General features: G+C 42.2%; 1 protein-coding gene across 1 annotated transcript in view; it reads right to left on the bottom strand.

Moving 5' to 3' along the window:
• smchd1 (structural maintenance of chromosomes flexible hinge domain containing 1) overlaps positions 1-19858 on the bottom strand; it is a 160111-nt gene extending 140253 nt beyond the window's left edge. The window contains exon 1 of the mRNA XM_084326451.1: positions 19346-19858. Within this exon, the coding sequence (XP_084182577.1) occupies positions 19346-19540 (195 nt within the window). The 5' untranslated portion in view covers positions 19541-19858. The remainder of the gene's footprint in view (positions 1-19345) is intronic.
• Between the last annotated feature and the right edge of the window lie 270 nt (positions 19859-20128).

The following is a 20128-nucleotide window of genomic DNA, read 5'->3' as shown; positions in this document are numbered from 1 at the left end:
ATATCAACCACCAAAATTGAAGCACAATTATCTAAATGTACAAGGTATACACGTACATTGATCATTTAGTTGACACTTTTATCCAAAGCGACTCACAGATTCTGTGCGACAAGACATCAGGAAGAGCACAACTCTATCAGCAGAGCAACAAGTCATCAAAGGTTGAGTGCCACAGTGTAGGGTAGTTGTATTAGGACGAGTGCATGACAATAAGGTTAGTTAGGGTTAGATGACAAAACAAATGATTGTTTTTCATGCAAAATTAACTGGCTGCCTAGATTTTATGTTTTTCCCCATGCTAAATTATGACAAGCCACACTGAGACGTGAAGAACGCCAGAGAAGGCGTGACGAGGTAAGTATCCTGAGGCACACCCATCGCACAGGTAAGATCAACTTCAATTTAACATCACAGACTATGAAGAAAAAGAGCTATTTTATCTGATTCAAGACTTTGGCCATTCATTTACAATTTTATTTAAAGCCTAATGCTGTAAGATCTAGTTAGATACAAGATCTGATAAGATTGTAGTGAATGTGACCTTCTTGACATAAGGAATCACTGCTAATGCAATTGGCTTGCATTTCCTATTTTCAATTAAGTGATTTTATTTACAATGAATTGAATTAATCCCAAAATGATTTTCCTCTTTAGCAGAAAGGCGTTGAATCTTTTATATGAGGAGGTTTTCTAAGGCAATTATCATCCTCAGATCATATTGGTGAGAGGACACGACAAGTGAGAAGGAGTGAGACGACGCGTGACCTGAACCACGAACGACGGCAGGACCAGGCAGAGAGGAACACAACCCAGCGACATGAGCGACCCACGACAGCATAGGACCACCAGGGACGCCGCCAAGGAGCTGCAGACACAACCAGGACGACGACAGCAACCGTGGGAGAGCCGCCATCCAACCCAGCCCACAGACGTCCCCAAGAAAGTGGAGCAGGGGACCACGAAGGAGACTGACCAAGGAGACACTGACGAAGAGGAGATCAACCTTTGACGGCCTCCACCCCGGCACTGCAGACCACGGCAGACCAAACCCATTACCTGCAGATGGGAACCAAAGCCCCGACCATCAAGATGGATTCCGATGATAAGCTTGTCATCCGGTGAGAGAGAGCGTCCTACTGACTAGCCACTACACCGGCGGGCCCTCGCCCTCCATCAAGTGGTACCGCAATGACGAGGAGAGGACAGCGAAACCAGCACAACACATTCAAAAACGCCCTGACCACCATGTCTCTAGGCCTGATGGGGGCCAAGCGTGAGCACAGTGGCGGATGTGTGGTGGTGAGGGAGAACAACATAGGCTCCAGGAAAAGAGTCTGCAAGGCCACTATAGTTGACCGCCCCACTGCTACCGGTGACCCTTGACAAGGTACACAGGGAGTGGACGACGACCTCCTGTAGGCCCCCTCTGAATGATGGAGGAGTGAATGTTCCCGACTGCACCGTCAAGAAGAGAGACATCATCAGAGACCTGTGGACCAAGAGGCATCTGAACGCCACATTGTCCACATTATTATGTATTTATTTAAATGTTACTGTGTTACTGTATTACATCACATTTGAATTACTTAGGTTACAAAATTGTATTGTCAGACAAGAAAGAATCAGTTTATTTATTCTCTCATAGAAGAGGACATGTAACGTTGTTGTTTTGCACCTGTATGGTGAACAGTTGATAGTATATGCACTAGAATTACATACAGAAGCGATGCATAAGACGTTTTATCTCCTCATTTATAGAGAAGAAATGGAGAAAATTGCCTGATTCTAAGTAAAGACCAACAAAACTGAGACAATCACAGATGAAAGTGACACTCAAGCTCAGGTTAAATACAACTGGATCCTAAGTAATTTCATCAAGAATCATTATAAAATGTGCATATATATTTTTTTGAACAGTTTCCCATAATCAATCATGTTACTTTTATTAACCACCAGGTTAACGGTTGTTAAAATGTTTTTGTACACATTAGCCTTATGTGTAAATCCTATTCCTAATAATTATGCACACAATTTTGTTTTTCACCCTGTGCACTCTGACCACACAGACAGTGCTCACATGTATGTAATAGTTTTATTACTATGCCTGTATGCACAACCATCACATTAGCTCCCCTGAGTCACGACATGAACGACTGAAGGTATGCCAAGATATTTGCACAGCTATAGCTTCTAATGATTATGTTAATTGTTGTTTGATATCAGAGTTGAGGACCACTCATTGATATAGGTATTTTGAGCGATAAATAAAAGAAAAGGGTGATATCTATTCCCACATCTCTGATATCAAAATAACACAGACCGCAGTCCAGTCGATCATGTCATGAATCATATATGTAAATAATTCTATTTTAAACTGTTATGCCTAGGCCTGTTGCAATAAGCAATAAATCAATTTATCGCGCAATAATGAAAATGAATGCAATGATTTTGACGGGCGCAATTAATTGCTATTTGCGTGTTTGTTTTAATGAGGCGGGAACCAGTACCTCTCCGTGTGGGGAGGCGGGCCGCTGACGTTACTACAGAGTACAGCACGGGAGCTCCTGTGAGCACCATGCGTATGTTGGGCAGTAGCAACGCTACATAGCTTAACTACATTTCTCAGTAGCGTGATGGTAGCGTCGCTCCTTTTGAACCAAGTAGCGTTCTTTGTAGTGTAGCTATTTTTAGACCTAAGTAGTGATGTAGCGTGAACAAACGCTATACGCTACTGCCCGGAGAAACTGGACTGCTAAATAAAGATTAAAGATCTAGCGTTGATGCTATGACGCTTCCTCCTCATCGTTGATTGCCTGTAGTAGCTGCATCTAACGTTAGTAGCTAACGTTAAAACTAACCTAAAGTTAGTTGTTCACCAACAATCTCAACATTTGTTTTATCATTAGCTCAAAAACACAGAACCGGACGACACAAGTTGTCCGCTCATAGGTTCTGCTAGGATAATAACAACAATACTTCCGGTCGGTGGGTTTCAAAATAAAAGAGCAAAGTCTAAAACACCGGAAAAGACGTTTATTTTGTACAGCGTTTTCCTCCACGAGTACTCAAGTACATCATGTGATCAATCGATCTGTTTTTTTTTGCCCATCCCTAGTTTATCCTGTGCTGAAAAGTCTCCATTCCAATAGAGATAGTATATATTTGTGTTTATTTGATTATTGTTGAGCTATATTTTAATCGAGAGTAACTGGTAGTGTAGCTTACTACATTTTCCAAGTAGCTTGCCCATCACATAATCCGCGAGCCACAGTAAACAAATGCGAGCCACAATTAGGGTGACCAGGTGTCCCGCTTTTGGTTGTATACTGCACAGCCATTTTACCTAATGTCCCACGTCCCTCTTTTCGAAGCAAAAAATAAAAACATGGGTCTAAAAGCCCCTTCCTACAGTAAACGTAGCAACCTGCCTCTTGTCCACACACATTGCTCTGCTCGTTTTATCATTGCTCTCACGGAGATAAAACTGGGAACGAGGTTACTCTGCTTCTGACGCTACCTCATATCTGATTGGTTAGGTAGTAATTTAGGATATTTAAAATGTCTTCCAATGTTAAATAAAGGTTTATTGCACTTTGAAACGGTTTCCTTGCATTATTATGCTATTATCATTATATTAGTAAAAAAAAAAAGTTGATTGAAAACTTTTGGGAAATACATTTCTCAAAAAAATTATTTCTCTCAAAACCGCAATAATATCACTTATCGCAATAATTTCTGGGACAATTAATCGCCCAGCAAAATGTGTTATCGTGACAGGCCTAGTTATGCCAACCAACATCACATCGGCCAAAATTTTCATTATTGTAATTGTTTTCTATTTTATTCATTATCTGATAACCGATGGATTACATCGGTCCCATTCTTGTACCATACCCATTCACTTTTACCTGTTCCAAACAACCCTGGTATATTATACATTAATCTCACCCACATTATAATAGAGAAAAGTGAGTATTGTGGTATAATATAATGTTCTCATGTAAATATATTCCCCTCCCCTATATCCCCTTACCTGTGCCCCCCCCCCCCTATCTGTGGAATAAGACATCCCCCTCCCCTCTCCCCAAACCTGTACCCCCCCCCATCTGACCTATCAAATGGGACCACCCCCCCCCCCTTGTTACCTATATAGGTCTCCTCCCGAGATCTATCGAGGTCTTTTACCTGGGGGAAGCCCTCAGCCATTCTCTCTATGTATTCTATCTGTTTGGTTAATAAACCTTGTTATTATCCAAACCTCGGTTGACTGAGAACATTCTTCATCAGGATATCCACAAATATCCCACAGAAGCAATGTCTGTTAAACAGATCTATTTATTTTCTGTGTGACTTCTTTTGTTTATTTAATTAGCAATAAATACTGCAGTGCATACTAATAGCACTGTGCTGTACATTGCCATAAAACTCAGTTTAACTAAGCTTTGACTGACTATTACAAAATTTTTGTCTCTGGTTTTTCATAGCGGTCAGTATTTCAGTGTGCATCCACAGCTCAGCGCGTTTTTTTTTTACCCTGGTGGTTCTTAGGGGGGCCATGTTGTTTAGTATTGTTGAAAATTTGGTTTTGAAACCAAGCCATGTTTCTTCAACCAGTGTACCATTGAGCTCATCTGACCAGTCCAGGCTCTCCAGTTCAAGGTTAAAGGCCTCGCTAGAGTAGGTTTTGAGGTCTCTAGATGTGACTGTTTTGTGACAGCCAGCCTTTTGTTTTAGCTTTTTGCGGGTACAGAATTATAATGATCACTTAACCGCATGCTATAACCCCTTTATTGGAGATCTTGGACTTGTCAGAGGTCAGGATGAGGTCAATGGTAGTCTGAGGCTATGGTTAGACTAGTGTATTCCTGGCGTTTTTTTATACGTTTTTGACGACGTTTGATGTCCTATCTACACAGAAATGCGTTTTTTGGTGTTTTTTTGTGGATACGGCTGAAACGCAAAATTGTGTTTGCGTTTGGAGATACGCAAAAAAAACGCTTCGACAACAGCGTGTAGTCAGCACGGAGCAGTTGTTGCGAAAACGCCCATGCGCAGTAGATACCATCTGCGTGCCCTTCCGGTGACAACAGTTCAAGTTCAAGTTCAAGTTCTTTAATAGTTGTCATACAGAAGTACAGAATACTTTCATACAAAATGCTTCTTACTGTTACGCTCCAGAGACTGTGCTAGACAAGATAGTATCAAATAACATAATAACATAATATAGCATGAATTTAGAAGAAGAAAATGAGGTCACAGTGTTCGGTATAGACATATGTACAATGTTCTGAGTTACCATATAATATACAATACACAATACTATGCAGTGTACTAATGTACAGTACTATCTAGTGCAAAGCAGAAATGGGATGAGGTACAATTTTAGGTACAATTTACAGTAAGGTGTACGAGTTGTAGTGCAATCCTTCATCCATAAATATAAATATAAAGTGTGGGGAGTGGGTGCTACAGTGTGTTTGTTTAAAGTGGGTGTGTGCTATAAAGTGTGTGGAGTGGGTGCTACAGTGTGTTTGTTTAAAGTGGGTGTGTGCGTGTGGATGTGTGTGCTATGTGCGTTTGGTGGTTGTTGTTGTGTAGTGTTCATTCATTGTTCGTTTAGCAGCCTGATGGCCTGGGGATAGAAGCTTCTTCTGAGTCTTTCTGTGCTCGCCTTGAGACTCCGGTATCGCTTGCCTGACCGCAGCAGTTCAAAGAGGCAGTTGTTCGGGTGACTGGAGTCTTTAATGATTCTCTTAGCCTTGCCCTTGCAACGCTTGTAGTAAATGTTCTGGAGGGTGGGGAGCCCCCCTCCAATTGTGCGTTCGGCTGAACGTGTCACTCTTTGTAGTCTGCTTCGGTCTTGTGCAGTGCTATTCCCAAACCAGGAGGTGATGTTGCCGGTCAAGATGCTCTCTATTGTACATGAGTAGAAGTTCTTAAGGATCTTCTGGCTGACTTGGAACTTCCTTAGGCGCCTGAGGAAGTAGAGGCGTTGTCGTGCCTTCTTCACAACACTGTCAATGTGTGTGGTCCATGTCAGGTCCTCGGATATGTAGGCTCCGAGGTACTTGAAGCTGTTGACTCTCTCAACCGGTGCCCCGTCGATGCTGAGGGGGCTGTAGTCCTTGACCCCCGACCTCCTGAAGTCCACAATCATCTCCTTTGTTTTGCTGACGTTCAGGGAGAGGCTGTTTTCCTGGCACCATCCCGCCAGGACCTTGACCTCTTCCAGGTAGGCCCTCTCGTCGTTGGCAGAGATCAGGCCCACCACCACTGTGTCGTCAGCAAATTTGACAATTGTATTGCTACTCCGCTGAGCCACACAGTCGTGTGTGTACAGGGAGTAGAGGAGGGGACTCAGAACACAGCCCTGGGGGGCCCCTATGTTGAGGGTGATGGATGAGGAGGTGCAGTTGCCTGCTCTCACCACCTGGGGTCTGCCAGTCAGGAAGTCCAAGACCCACTGGCAGAGGTCATAGCCCAAGCCCAGGTCCCTGAGCTTGGCTATGAGTATGGAGGGGACTATGGTATTGAATGCCGAGCTGTAGTCGATGAATAGCATTCTCACATAGTTCCCCTGCCTCTTGTCCAGGTGTGTGTGTTTGGGACAGAGCTCCGTGTCCCAAATAGCTTCAGCTACCATGTGTTGTCAAGTTATTGTTATAAGGACCCCAGTCCAAGCTACAACAGTCTGCATTCCCTTAACAATTGTTTGTATTGAGCCGTATTGTATTGTACCCATATGCAATATGTTAAATAAAGTTTACATCCATTCATTCTGCTAGCATTACCGATTGCATGAGCAGCTGGCTAACGTGAGCTATCAGGATTCAGACCCTGTTAGCTCAGAGTTCCTCTTTCAACTTAACAAGCATTAAACAAAATGGCCCAGTCATCTATTCACCTTTGTTTAATACACACAGCGTTGTCTCTAATGTTATCTAACTACTGATAGCTCTCGATATCATCAGTTTGGTGCTGGCTAAATAGCGTGAGCTAACGTTAGCTTCTAGCCACAATGCTATACTGTTATAATGGCATACTCCATTGACGTTAGCATGCAGCTAACAATGCTACCGATCTTTTTTTAGACTAAACTATCCGCTCTTGGTGGTCACTTGTGTTGATGTTAGTTTTGTTTCATCAACAAATGACAGGCAGAACACACAGTGAATGTATCCGTTTTGTTTATTGCACTTTTATTAGGCTTTGCTGAAAAAGAATTGCTGCATTGAGTAAATAGGCAAGATGGTGGCGCCCATAGGCGTCTGCCTTGTTGACATTTTCTTTGCTGGAGCTACCAGGAAGTGTATTGGCACATTCAAGTTCTGATTGGTTGAAATTGCCTTCATGTTCGCCACCTACTGCTTTGGCAGTGTACTACATCAGTGTGCTCAGGTGACAAAAACAAACAAAAAACGAAAGTGTGACTCGAGGCGCAGGACGTCGCGGCGAAACGCGTATGACAATGAAACGAAAATGAAACGAAAGGTGTAACCGCAGCCTCAGAGCAGAGCAGTATCCTAATGACTTTTATGCCTCAGAATTTTGCAAATTCTGTCAACATACCGTGGAGTGGACCCGCAAAAACAAATGCGAAGATCACTTAGTCTCCAAAAGCCATGTCAGAAACAAGGGAAAACACTGTGCTTCCGAAAACACACCAGCTCTTCAAACGACCATTACATCAGCAGACTCAAGAGGAGAGTTTGTGTAAGACTTTGTTTAAAATTGAACTGTATTTCTGAGTTGCAGCACTTAAAAACATTAAATGGACTGTTATATCTTATTAAATTCATTCCCACTTATTAGTCACTATTTCTGATGGTAAAATGAGCGTAAAAAGCTAAATACAGGGCGCCCTCGTGGCATAGTGCCTCGCACACCTACGGCTACGCGGCCGTCCCGGGTTCGCCTCCTGCTCCCGGCGATATTTGTCGCATGTCTTCCCCACATCTCCTCCCGTTCTCCCTCTCCTCTATCGGTCCTGCGTAAACAGAAAAGCTGTAAAAATGCTAAAAAATAATAATAAATACAAAAAATAAACTAAATACAGAATTCTGAAATATTAAAACGGAAAGAAAACTGAATTTGGGAAGAAAAATTATGGAATTTGGAAAACGGATTTCATATGGCTCTACCAAAGGTCAGTGAATTCCACGACCACAACACCAGAGGGAGTTCCACAAATCATGTTCAACCCAGATTCGGCTCAAACAAGGGACTAAACACATTTCGCAATTATGCCACAACAATGTGGAACGCCCTACCCACAGCCGTAAAATAATGTGAATCCCTACCCTCCTTCAAAACCGCTCTCAAAGAGCACCCACAGGTGGCTGCAATTCGAAACTGGCCCCGGTAAATGTCCAAACCCCCCCCACCCACCCAACCCTCTCCAATGTACAGTTTCTTCCCCCTCGAATGTATATATATTTTTTTATGATCTCTTTCTCTGAAACAGTACCGTATATTTGTGTATCTTGTATGTCATAAATGTCTGGATATAACAGTACTGTATATGTGTATGTCGTGTAGGGCTGGGCGATAAAACGATAACGATAACTATCGCGATAAATTATTTCCTCGAAATAAACATGAAACGTGGTCGCAAAGTTTCGATATATCGATTTTCCAAGCTTGGATATGAGCACACGCACTAACAACCAATCAGTGAAGGAGATGGCCGACAGCGGAAGGAGACGTAGAGAGGTATGACTCAAGTAGTAAACAAGGCTGGCTAGGATAATTAGCTTGCATGGCGCTATTTTATAGTTTACCTGCCGAGTTGGTGTGTGTTTTGAATTCTGAGGGTAACTGTTATAGTAGTGTGGGGTATACGGTGGACGCAGCGTTTCCGTTAGCCGGTAATTACCGGTATTTGACCGGCAAAATCTGTTGAAGTCCGACATATTTAATCTCTCCGGTCTTAATGTCCGGTGAAAATAATTCCCTGAGTCTAAGCACAATTTGATTATTTGAATTGTATTAAAATAGGCTAAAATTAAATAGCCTATGCGATGAACGAAACAATCATTACATGATTTGTTTCATCGTTGCTTCTAATAATGACAACGACGTTGTCAGCGAGAGCTTAGTGCTGGGTGTGCGAACTTTTGTGAAGCTGCAGAGCCGGAGCAACAGCAGCACAATGCAGTACTCCAGCAGTACTCCAATTCAGCCATTTTCAATTCAATGTTGGGTGGGGGGCGCTGTTGTGCGGTTCCCAGAAAAGAGCCAATAACAGCTGAATCTGCTGCTCTGCAGCGCCATACTCTCGCAAATAAGTCACACTTGCACAACCTGAATATAGGGACTTCCGGCTGACTTCCGGTTGCCAATAGCACTTCCTGGCCGATCCAAATACATTGGTTTTAGCTACTTTTCTCCCCTTATTTAAACAACTTTGTCGTCACAGAGAGGCAATGAAACGTTTGTATTATTATAGTATAGAATGTATTTAATAAGCAAACGTTTGTCAGCAGGGTTTTTGGGCTGTATTTCATGTAAAAACGTTTACTGTTAGTTTCCTTGCTCAGCCAGCATTAGCTAACAGAAGCTAGTGGTTAAACAGGCCGGATTAGCTTTGAGCTAACTATCTTTCCCGACACATGTATTCATTCCATTCTAAACATAACGTTAGTTTAGAAAACATGACCTGTCAGGGCGGTTAGGTGGCCGAGCGGAGATTGCGTTCGTCACCAGCCCCGGAGCTGAGCTGGATTTGCCTGTTCGAATCCAGCTCACAGCTCCGGGGTTGTCACCAGCTTGGCTGGCCGTCTGCACTGATACAATTGGCTGTATCAGAGGGTGGGAGAAGCTGGCGGGGTGGGTCCGGGTCGTTGTAAACAGCGACTCCTACAGTTCGGTCGGGGCGCCTGCTAAGCGCGGATTGGACGTGAGGGGGATAGTGTGGTCCTCCCACACGCTACGCCCTCTCAATGAGAATCCGTGCTGCCAGGTGAAAAGAAGCGGTGATTGGCTGGACGTGTGTCGGAGGAAGCACGTGGTAGCCTCCACTCTCCCAGATGATCTGACTGTGGGGGGTAAGTGCGCAGCGACCAGGAAGGGACTGGGAATTGGCATACGACTAACATTGGGATGGGAGAAAATCGGAGGAAAATGGAGGGGAAAAAAGACCAATAAAAAAAAAAAAAAAAAAAAACATGACCCGTCTATATAACGTTGAGGAACAAATTATAAGTGTGTGGGTGTGTGTTTTGGTGAACATTGGACTGCAAACAGAAAATGCATCACAGTTAGACAGTAGCTACTGTTAGCTGTCCTTCCGGATTAGCTTTGAGCTAACTATCTTTCCCGACCCATGTATTCATTCCATTCTAAACATAACGTTAGTTTACAAAACATGACCTGTCTATATAACGTTGAGGAACAAATTATAAGTGTGTGGGTGTGTGTTTTGGTGAACATTGGACTGCAAACAGAAAATGCATCACAGTTAGACAGTAGCTACTGTTAGCTGTCCTTCCGGATTAGCTTTGAGCTAACTATCTTTCCCGACCCATGTATTCATTCCATTCTAAACATAACGTTAGTTTACAAAACATGACCTGTCTATATAACGTTGAGGAACAAATTATAAGTGTGTGGGTGTGTGTTTTGGTGAACATTGGACTGCAAACAGAAAATGCATCACAGTTAGACAGTAGCTACTGTTAGCTGTCCTTCCGGATTAGCTTTGAGCTAACTATCTTTCCCGACCCATGTATTCATTCCATTCTAAACATAACGTTAGTTTACAAAACATGACCGTCTATATAACGTTGAGGAACAAATTATATAGACGGGTAATGTTTTGAACAACTAACGTTACGTTTAGAATGGAATGCATCGGCAAAGATCCGTTAGCTCAAAGCTATTCCGGCCAGTTTATCAACTTCCTGTCATTTAGAAATATGATTTTATAGTGAAAATCATTACCAAAACGTCCGGAAAAACCTAACGGGAGCATTATAGACGGTCATACAAATGTACAAATGCTATAAGGTGGCAAGAAATGCACTATAAACAATACTTTATGCATCGGCAAAGATCCTTAGCTCAAAGCTATTAAGGCTAATGCTGGCTAACAAGAGGCTAGCGCAAGAAACGACGCCGCAAAGTATTGTTTATAGTGCATTTCTTGCCACCTTATAGCATTTGTACATTTGTATGACCGTCTATAATGCTCCCGTTAGGTTTTTCCGGACGTTTTGGTAATGATTTTCACTATAAAATCATATTTCTAAATGACAGGAAGTTGATAAACTGGCCGGAATAGCTTTGAGCTAACGGATCTTTGCCGATGCATTCCATTCTAAACGTAACGTTAGTTGTTCAAAACATTACCCGTCTATATAATTTGTTCCTCAACGTTATATAGACGGGTCATGTTTTGTAAACTAACGTTATGTTTAGAATGGAATGAATACATGGGTCGGGAAAGATAGTTAGCTCAAAGCTAATCCGGCCTGTTTAACCACTAGCTTCTGTTAGTTTCCTTGCTCAGCCAGCATTAGCTAACAGTAAACGTTTTTACATGAAATACAGCCCAAAAACCCTGCTGACAAACGTTTGCTTATTAAATACATTCTATACTATAATAATACAAACGTTTCATTGCCTCTCTGTGACGACAAAGTTGTTTAAATAAGGGGAGAAAAGTAGCTAAAACCAATGTATTTGGATGGGACAGGAAGTGCCATTGGCAACCGGAAGTCAGTCGGAAATGGCTACTTTGAGATTGTGCAAGTGGAGAATTGGGAGGTGGAGAGAGAGAGTCGTCACGCAGACCCATGATAATGTTGCCGTCTCTCTCTGCCAAATTTCTCAGTTCTTCGCTTGATATAATTAATACAAATGTCCAATATAACGGAATTCGTTAGCTCATAAAAATGTGATTATAACAGACTGTTGTTTATTAATGTCGGGCGACTGCCCACAGACACCTATTTGATTTAAAGTCGGCAGCAGCACGAGTCTCTGGACTTATTTTATTTGGAATATAATGACTTTATACGCAAAAGTAGCCTAGTTTTAAGTAAAAATATTATAAATCTACATGCCTTGATGATGTCATTCTTTTGTTTTGTTGTCATTCTTTTGCCTATCAATTGTTTTTAAGCTCAATAAACTCTGACCGGAATGTCTCTCATTTGACCGGTAGATTGAAATCTACCGGACACTGAGGCCGGCAACAATTTTTTCTAACGGAAACCCTGGGTGGACGTCGTTGCAATGTATTGGGGCGGAACAGAGTATTTTATGGTCATATTTAGTACATTGTCATGGGATACACCGCTTGGAAACAAGGCTGGCTAGGATAATTAGCTTGCACGGCGCTATTTTATAGTTTACCTGCCGAGTTGGTGTGTGTTTTGAATTCTGAGGGTAACTGTTATAGTAGTGTGGGGTATACGGTGGACGTCGTTGCAATGTATTGGGGCGGAACAGAGTATTTTATGGTCATATTTAGTACATTGTCATGGGATACACCGCTTGGAAACGAGGCTGGCTAGGATAATTACTAGCTTGCACGGCGCTATTTTATAGTTTACCTGCCGAGTTGGTGTGTGTTTTGAATTCTGAGGGTAACGGTTATAGTAGTGTGGGGTATACGGTGGACGTCGTTGCAATGTATTGGGGCGGAACAGAGTATTTTAGGGTCATATTTAGTACATTGTCATGGGATACACCGCTTGCTCTAGCTAACTGCTAACGTGCGCGGACTGATGACGACATCAACTTAGGGCTGGGCGATATGGCCTAAATATGATATCACAATATTTTCTGACCTTTCGGCGATACACGATACACATCACGATGTTTTTCTTTTTTACCCCAAACAATTCATTATGAGGCTTACCAAGACAGTATTTGATTTTGCAAGCTAACATTAAAGACAAAATAAAATACCCATGCATTTAGCATTTTTATATTATATATTAGATTTAGATTATTAGATTATATATTGCATATATTTAGCAATGAGATATTATATGATTTAGATATGAAATATGATGAATTGAAAATGGGGGACCCTGATGTAAACAAGACTAAAGTCTTTCTCTGGTCTGCATCCCCTTAACAATTGTATGTATTGAGCTGTACTGTACCCATTCTGCAATATGTTAATAAAGTTTTAAATCAATCAATCAATCAATCAATCAATAAATAGCATTTTAATGAAACTACTGTATATATGTATGTCTCTAAATGTTTTGATGAATTGAAAATGGAGGACCCTTATGTAAAAAAGTCGAAAGTCTTTTTCTGGTCTTCATCCTCCTGTACTGTATTGTACCCATTCTGCAACCCTTTAACAAAGTCTTCACTCATTCATTCTGACGGAAACATATAATTTTGATTGACAGTCGAGTCTGCCAATTACGTCACAGCGCTTGCACCCGCCCTGCTGTTCTTAGCACCAATCGGCAAGCTCCTAGTTTTTTACTTCCTGAATGTCCTGTGGCTGAACAACGTCAACAAAGCTACTAACGTTAGCTCCCCGCGGCCGTCGAGCAGGAGACCAGTGCTCAACAGGATGACTAAATGAGGCATAATGATTTTACTACAACGAATGTTATAATAAAAGCCTTTCCACATGCCTGACACATGCCTTCTCTATTTGAATGACCACATCAAACAAGAGGTGGACGCAGGCAAATACTGCGGCATGGTCATGCTGGACCTACAAAAGGCCTTTGACACGGTCAATCACTCCATTCTGATTGACAAGCTAAAAGCAATTGGTTTTGATAGTCTATCAGTGAGCTGGATGCAATCCTACCTTGAGGGGAGGGAACAGATGGTGGAGGTAAACGGTACCCTATCCCCCCCCCTCACAGTGAGCTGTGGTGTTCCACAAGGAAGCATACTAGGACCGCTACTGTTCCTAATTTATGCAAATGACATGTCGTCAGCTTGTGACTGCAACTTGTTCCTGTTTGCGGACGACTCAGCCCTGCTGGTCTCTGACAAGAACAAGTTACAGGTTGAAAAAACCCTCAGCTCGGAACTAGGCAGAATCTGCATATGGCTCGCTGATAACAAACTATCATTACACATGGGCAAAACAGAGTCCATTCTCTTCGGTTCAAATAACAAACTCAGCAAGACCGACGGCTTCTCAGTTACAGTGGGTGACAATATTGTCACAAGGAAAGATGAAATTACCTACCTGGGTTCCATCCTAGAGGCTAATCTCTCCTGTGACAAAATGGCATCCAATGTAATAAAAAAAGTCAACCAACGAACTCGATTCTTGTACCGGATCTCCTCTCTGGTAAACAAGAACACCCTGAAGACTCTGGCAGGAGCACTCATTCAGGGGTACTACGACTATGCTTGCACCTCATGGTACCAAAGCACCTCAAAGGCGCTAAAAACAAAATTACAAACATCTCAAAACAAACTGGTCAGACTACTGCTTGACCTTACTCCTAGAACCCACCTCACCCCTGCCCACTTTGACAACCTAGGATGGCTTAGAGTAGACGACAGAGTACAACAACTTGCAATGGGCCTGGTCTACAAGATACACTACACGACCAAGGTACCCATGTACATGTCAAAATACTTCCCAAAGGTCAGTGAATACCACGATCACAACACCAGAGGGAGCTCCACAAATCATGTTAAACCCAGATTCGGCTCAAATAAGGGACTAAACACGTTTCGCAATTATGCCACATCAATGTGGAACGCCCTACCCAAAGCTGTAAAGGAATGTGGATCACTACCCACTTTCAAAACCTCTCTCAAGGGACACCTACGGGAGACTGCAATTCAACACTGGCCCCTGTAAATATCCTAACCCAACCCCCTCCAATGTACAGTCATTTACCTAGTATGGTTTTGTCAATAGTTCAATGTACAATTGTGTTTGTTTGTACAGTGTCTCCTCCCCCCCCCCCTCAATGTACAGTGTTACTTGTTTATACAGTGTGCCCCCCGCCCCCCCCCCAACCACCTCCAATGTAAATTACCCAGTATGGTTGTCAATATCCCAATGTACCCAACCCCCCCCCACCCAACCTCCTCCAATGTACAGTTTCTACGTCAAATGTATATACTCCCTTTTCTTGACTCCTTCTGTATCACAAACAGTACTGTATTTGCAAATCTGGTATGTCATAAATGTATAGATGTAGCAGTACTGACTATCTGTATGTCATGTATGTCATATATGTCTATATGAATTGAAAATGGGGGACCCTGATGGAAACAAGACAAACGTCTTTCTCAGGTCTGCATCCCCTTAACAATTGTATGTATTGAGCCGTACTGTATTGTACCCATTCTGCAATCTGTTAAATAAAGTTTTCATTCATTCATTCATCCATACATCTGTCTGATTGAAAACTTTATTAACAGACCGCGGAATGGGCTCATCTCAGCACGGGCTGAGATATGAACGAGTAACGTGTGGACAGATTGACGCGACACAATCCTCTTGGGCAAAACATCACGATATCCACGATACGTTGAAAAAGTGTATCGTTAATGAACTGTACCCGATATTTATATAATATCGTCATATCGCCCAGCCCTACATCAACTCGAGACATTCGCAGCAGCAAAACAAATCTATTAATAGCCCGTCCATCGGCGCCGGGCATAAGAAGTTAATTAAACTTGACAGACATTATATCGACGATAATTATCGATATCGAGTTATATGAAAATAATTTTATAATTTTATCGCGATAACGTTTTTGGCCATATCGCCCAGCCCTAATGTCGTGTATGTCATAAATGTCATGAATTGAAAATGGGGGACCCTGATGTAAACAAGACGAAAGTCTTTCTCTGGTCTGCAATGCATCCCCTTCATTAACAATTGTTTGTATTGAGCCGTACTGTATTGTACCCATTCATCAATCTGTTAATAAAGTTTTCAATCAATCAAATCAAAGTTTATCAAATGCCATGGCTGCCAAAAAATAGGGGCCCTCAATTGGGCAGAGCTGCTACAATCATAGCAACAGTTCAAACAAAATACACACATTGTGGAAAAATCATATGTGCACCCTCTTACATTATTTGTGCAATATTTATATTATTCCTTTACTCCATTTACGATATAAACCATCTTACTGGGTATAGATTATCTAGCGTATAGACTAGAGCATATTTTTGTTTGGAACCACTCTAACGACCAACTTTCTCATAACAGTCATGCAGGTGCAGCTTATCAGTATTCATCCCACGCTTTTTTTTACTATAAGGCCTCTGGGCTCACTTCGCAGATAGTCTTCTGCTCTCCGTATCGAACTGAGACTCGGCACAGAATAAACCAGGCCCATCTGACAAAATGGCAACCAATGTAATCAAAAAAGTCAACCAACGAACAAGATTCGTGTACCGGATCTCCTCTCTGGTAAACAAGAATAGCCTAACGACTCTAACAGGAGCACTCATTCAAGGGTACTACGACTATGCTTGCACCTCATCCTCATGGTACCAAAGCACCTCGAAGGCGCTAAAAACAAGATTACAAACATCACAAAACAAACTGGTCAGACTACTGCTTGACCTTACTCCTAGAACCCACCTCACCCCTGCCCATTTTGACAACCTAGGATGGCTTAGAGTGGACGACAGAGTACAGCAACTTGCAATGGGCCTGGTCTACAAGATACACTATACGACTAAGGTACCCATGTACATGTCAAAATACTTCCCAAAGGTCAGTGAATACCACGACCACAACACCAGAGGAAGCTCAACAAATCATGTTAAACCCAGATTCGGCTCAAACAAGGGACTAAACACGTTTCGCAATTATGCCACATCAATGTGGAACGCCCTACCCAAAGCTGTAAAGGAATGTGAATCCCTACCCACATTCAAAACCGCTCTTAAAGAGCACCTACGGGAGGCTGCAATTCGAAACTGGCCACCGTAAATGCCCAAAACCCCCACCACCTCCTAATAGACAATCTCCTCCCCACCACATGTATATTTCTCTCCCACCCACCCCCTCCTAATGTACAGTCCCCTCACCATCATATGTATATACTCTGTCAGGATCTAGGGGTAACAGTACTGTATATTTGAATACCGTTTATGTCACAAATGTATCAGTACTAAACACCTATGTCCCTATGCCATGAATGTCATGTATGTTGTGTATGTCATAAATGTCTATATGAATTGAAAATGGGGGACCCTGATGTAAACAAGACAAACGTCTTTCTCAGGTCTGCATCCCCTTAACAATTGTGTGTATTGAGCCGTACTGTATTGTACCCATTCTGCAATCCGTTAAATAAAGTTGTCATTCATTCATTCAACCTTTTCAATCAATCAATCTAAAATCCTATCCATTGACTCAAATCTAAATTTCTCTTAAAATTCACCGGACTTGGTCAAATAATTTCCCACAACACCACCTAGTTTTACAGAAGTTATCTGAGTGTGGAGCTAATACAAAATACAGCTAAAATACATTTTAAATACACAATTTCCCCAGGATATTTGGTCATTTTAGTCAATGTCCAGGTTTTCCATAACTGGAAATCTACCGTAGTCTCTGAATGTCCAGAGAGCACTATACTATGGGAGGCTGCAATTAGAAACTGGCCCCTGTAAAATGTCCAACCTTGCACCCCCCCCCCCCCAGGATGTTGTTCCAGAACCCAGAACTGTGCAGGCTTTTTTTTTAATGTTTTTTGGCAAACTCTAATCTAGTCTTCCTGAAGTCTTCTCTTGATTTGTTGACTCTGACAGTGACGCAGATACACCTCCTGGAGAGTGCTCTTGGTCTGGCCAACTTTTGTGAATGGGGTTTTTTCCTCCCCAGGGAAAGAATGATTCCACCACGGTTGTTTCCGTCGATGACCGGGTCTTTTGGTGTTGTGAGCTTAAAGCACATCTTGATTGTTTCATTTAAAATCCATCGTGGTGGTTGTACGTCGCCTGGATGTTGCTAGCTAGCTCAGCTGCTAACGTTAGTTGGTTGGGACGGTAATGTACAGTCTCCGCCCCCTCGTATGTATATATTTTCTGTTAGGATCTCTGTTCAACAGTACTGTATCATGCATGTCACAAATGTAACAGTACTGTATATCTGTATGTCATAAATGTCATCGTGATATATCTGCATGTTGTGTATGTCATAAATGTCATTATGAATTGAAAATGGGGAACCCTGATGTAAACAAGACGAAAGTCTTTCTCTGGTCTGCATCCCCTTAACAATTGTGTGTATTGAGCTGTACTGTGTGTATTGTACCCATTCTACAATCAGTTAAATAAAGTTTTCAATCAATCAGGCTTTCAAGGACGAGTGGGAACCCTGATAAAATGTAGCCTACATTTAGAACTAAGAACACTACTACAGCTCATTTGGGTATACGAACTCAAACAAATATTCTGTGGGGTCCACATTGTATCAGTCTCCCATTGTCTGTGGAACCGTTTACATTTCATCCCCGATGACATAATCAAGTGTTCTCTTGGTTTCTGGTTTGGGAAGTTTTGTTCACAGATATTGATATCATTTTCCTAGACCATGGATGAATGAAAACTTTATTTAACAGATTGCAGAATGGGTACAATACAGTATGACTCAATACACACAATTGTTAAGGGGATGCAGACCAGAGAAATACGTGTGTTGTTTACATCAGGGTCCCCCATTTTCAATTCATAGTGACATTTATGACATACACAACATACATGACATTTATGACATAGGGACATACATGACATAAAGGTATATAGTACTGTTACATTTGTGACATATACGATATGCAAATATACAGTACTGTTACCCAGAGATCCTGACAGAAAATATATACATATGATGGGGAGGAGACTGACTGTACATTAGGAGGGGGTGGGTGGGAGAAAATATATACATACGCTTATATACAAGCAAACCTTACAGATGTCAAAGAATAGTTGGGAGGGACGCAATCTTTCAAAACTTAAAAATGCATTGTTGCATCTATATTTAGCACATTTGATAGAATTTCAATAGAAAATACAAAAAAAACAATTCAATACAATTACCACCAGCCAGATTATTCTGTTTACAGGCAGCCATGTTGGAAGAGAGACAACTATTGTTGGAAGAGAGGACTAGAGAGCAAGGCGCTCTATTTAAACCATGAAACTGGTGTTTTGAAGATGAGTGTCAGAAGAAGTTCTCCTGATGCAAATAACTGGGAAATGGAATAACATGTGCATTGGAATTCTTAATAATAATAATAATAATAATAATGATTGTGTTAGATTTTTGTATTCGACCAACATTAGCTGTCCTCGGTACACACTGGCTAGCAGCAGGGGTTGAAGAAGAAGAAACATGCGGCATGCCGTGTTGTTGTCTCCTTGCCTTCGATACTTCTTGCAGAAAGTGGTCAAAGTCCAAATGGGATGTCTCCAGCTGCCGCCTCTCTGCTGGACCTGTGTCGGTTCTACTTCTTCTGTCCTCGAAGCGACAGTCATACACAAGTAACTTTCTACGGCCTCTCGTGTCGTCTTGGAAAGACAACGAGAGATTATCCACCACACCGTTAAGACGCGACATGTTTTCTCTCGCCTTTCTAAAGTATGTCCAGTGAAATGGCGTGGACCACCAGACGGCTAACTTAGCGAACAATGGCAACAACACGCACGCACACCGCGGGTCCACAACGCGTGTCGCGCTCTTAACTTCAAATACCGTTCGGTGAAAGTTGCCAATACAATTTCTAAAACGGGTTTAGGTTCGCGTTAACTGTTAATGTAACGTTATGTGATGTGTCCGGACGAATATATATTATACAACTTGCTATACTAACTATACCAAATTGGCAAGTGTCGATTACCCCAGGGCAGGGGACGCCAAACCTGTGCCAAACTATTCGAAGAGTCCACTCCCAAACAACAGTTTCGGTTTGGCGTAATCCGGCATAGCAGCGGAGACCTACAGTACAGTCTCAGGACCCTCGTTTTTCGCCACAGTGCCACCTACCGGATTGGAAAACCAAGGAGGACCGCATGACCGTGGAAGACAAATGAGATGCTTCCAGCTGCAGCTCCGGAGACCAGCGCTTACAAGCCCCGCACATACAAGCACCGCACATAGCAACCCCTCGCTTCCATTGGCTGATTTTGGTGACGTGATTTGGGTCCC

This window comes from Notolepis coatsorum (assembly GCF_963971535.1).
Source record: "Notolepis coatsorum genome assembly, chromosome: 12".
Lineage (NCBI taxonomy): Eukaryota > Metazoa > Chordata > Actinopteri > Aulopiformes > Paralepididae > Notolepis > Notolepis coatsorum.
Note: the sequence above shows the minus strand (reverse complement) of the source record. Positions and strands in the feature narration are given on the sequence as shown.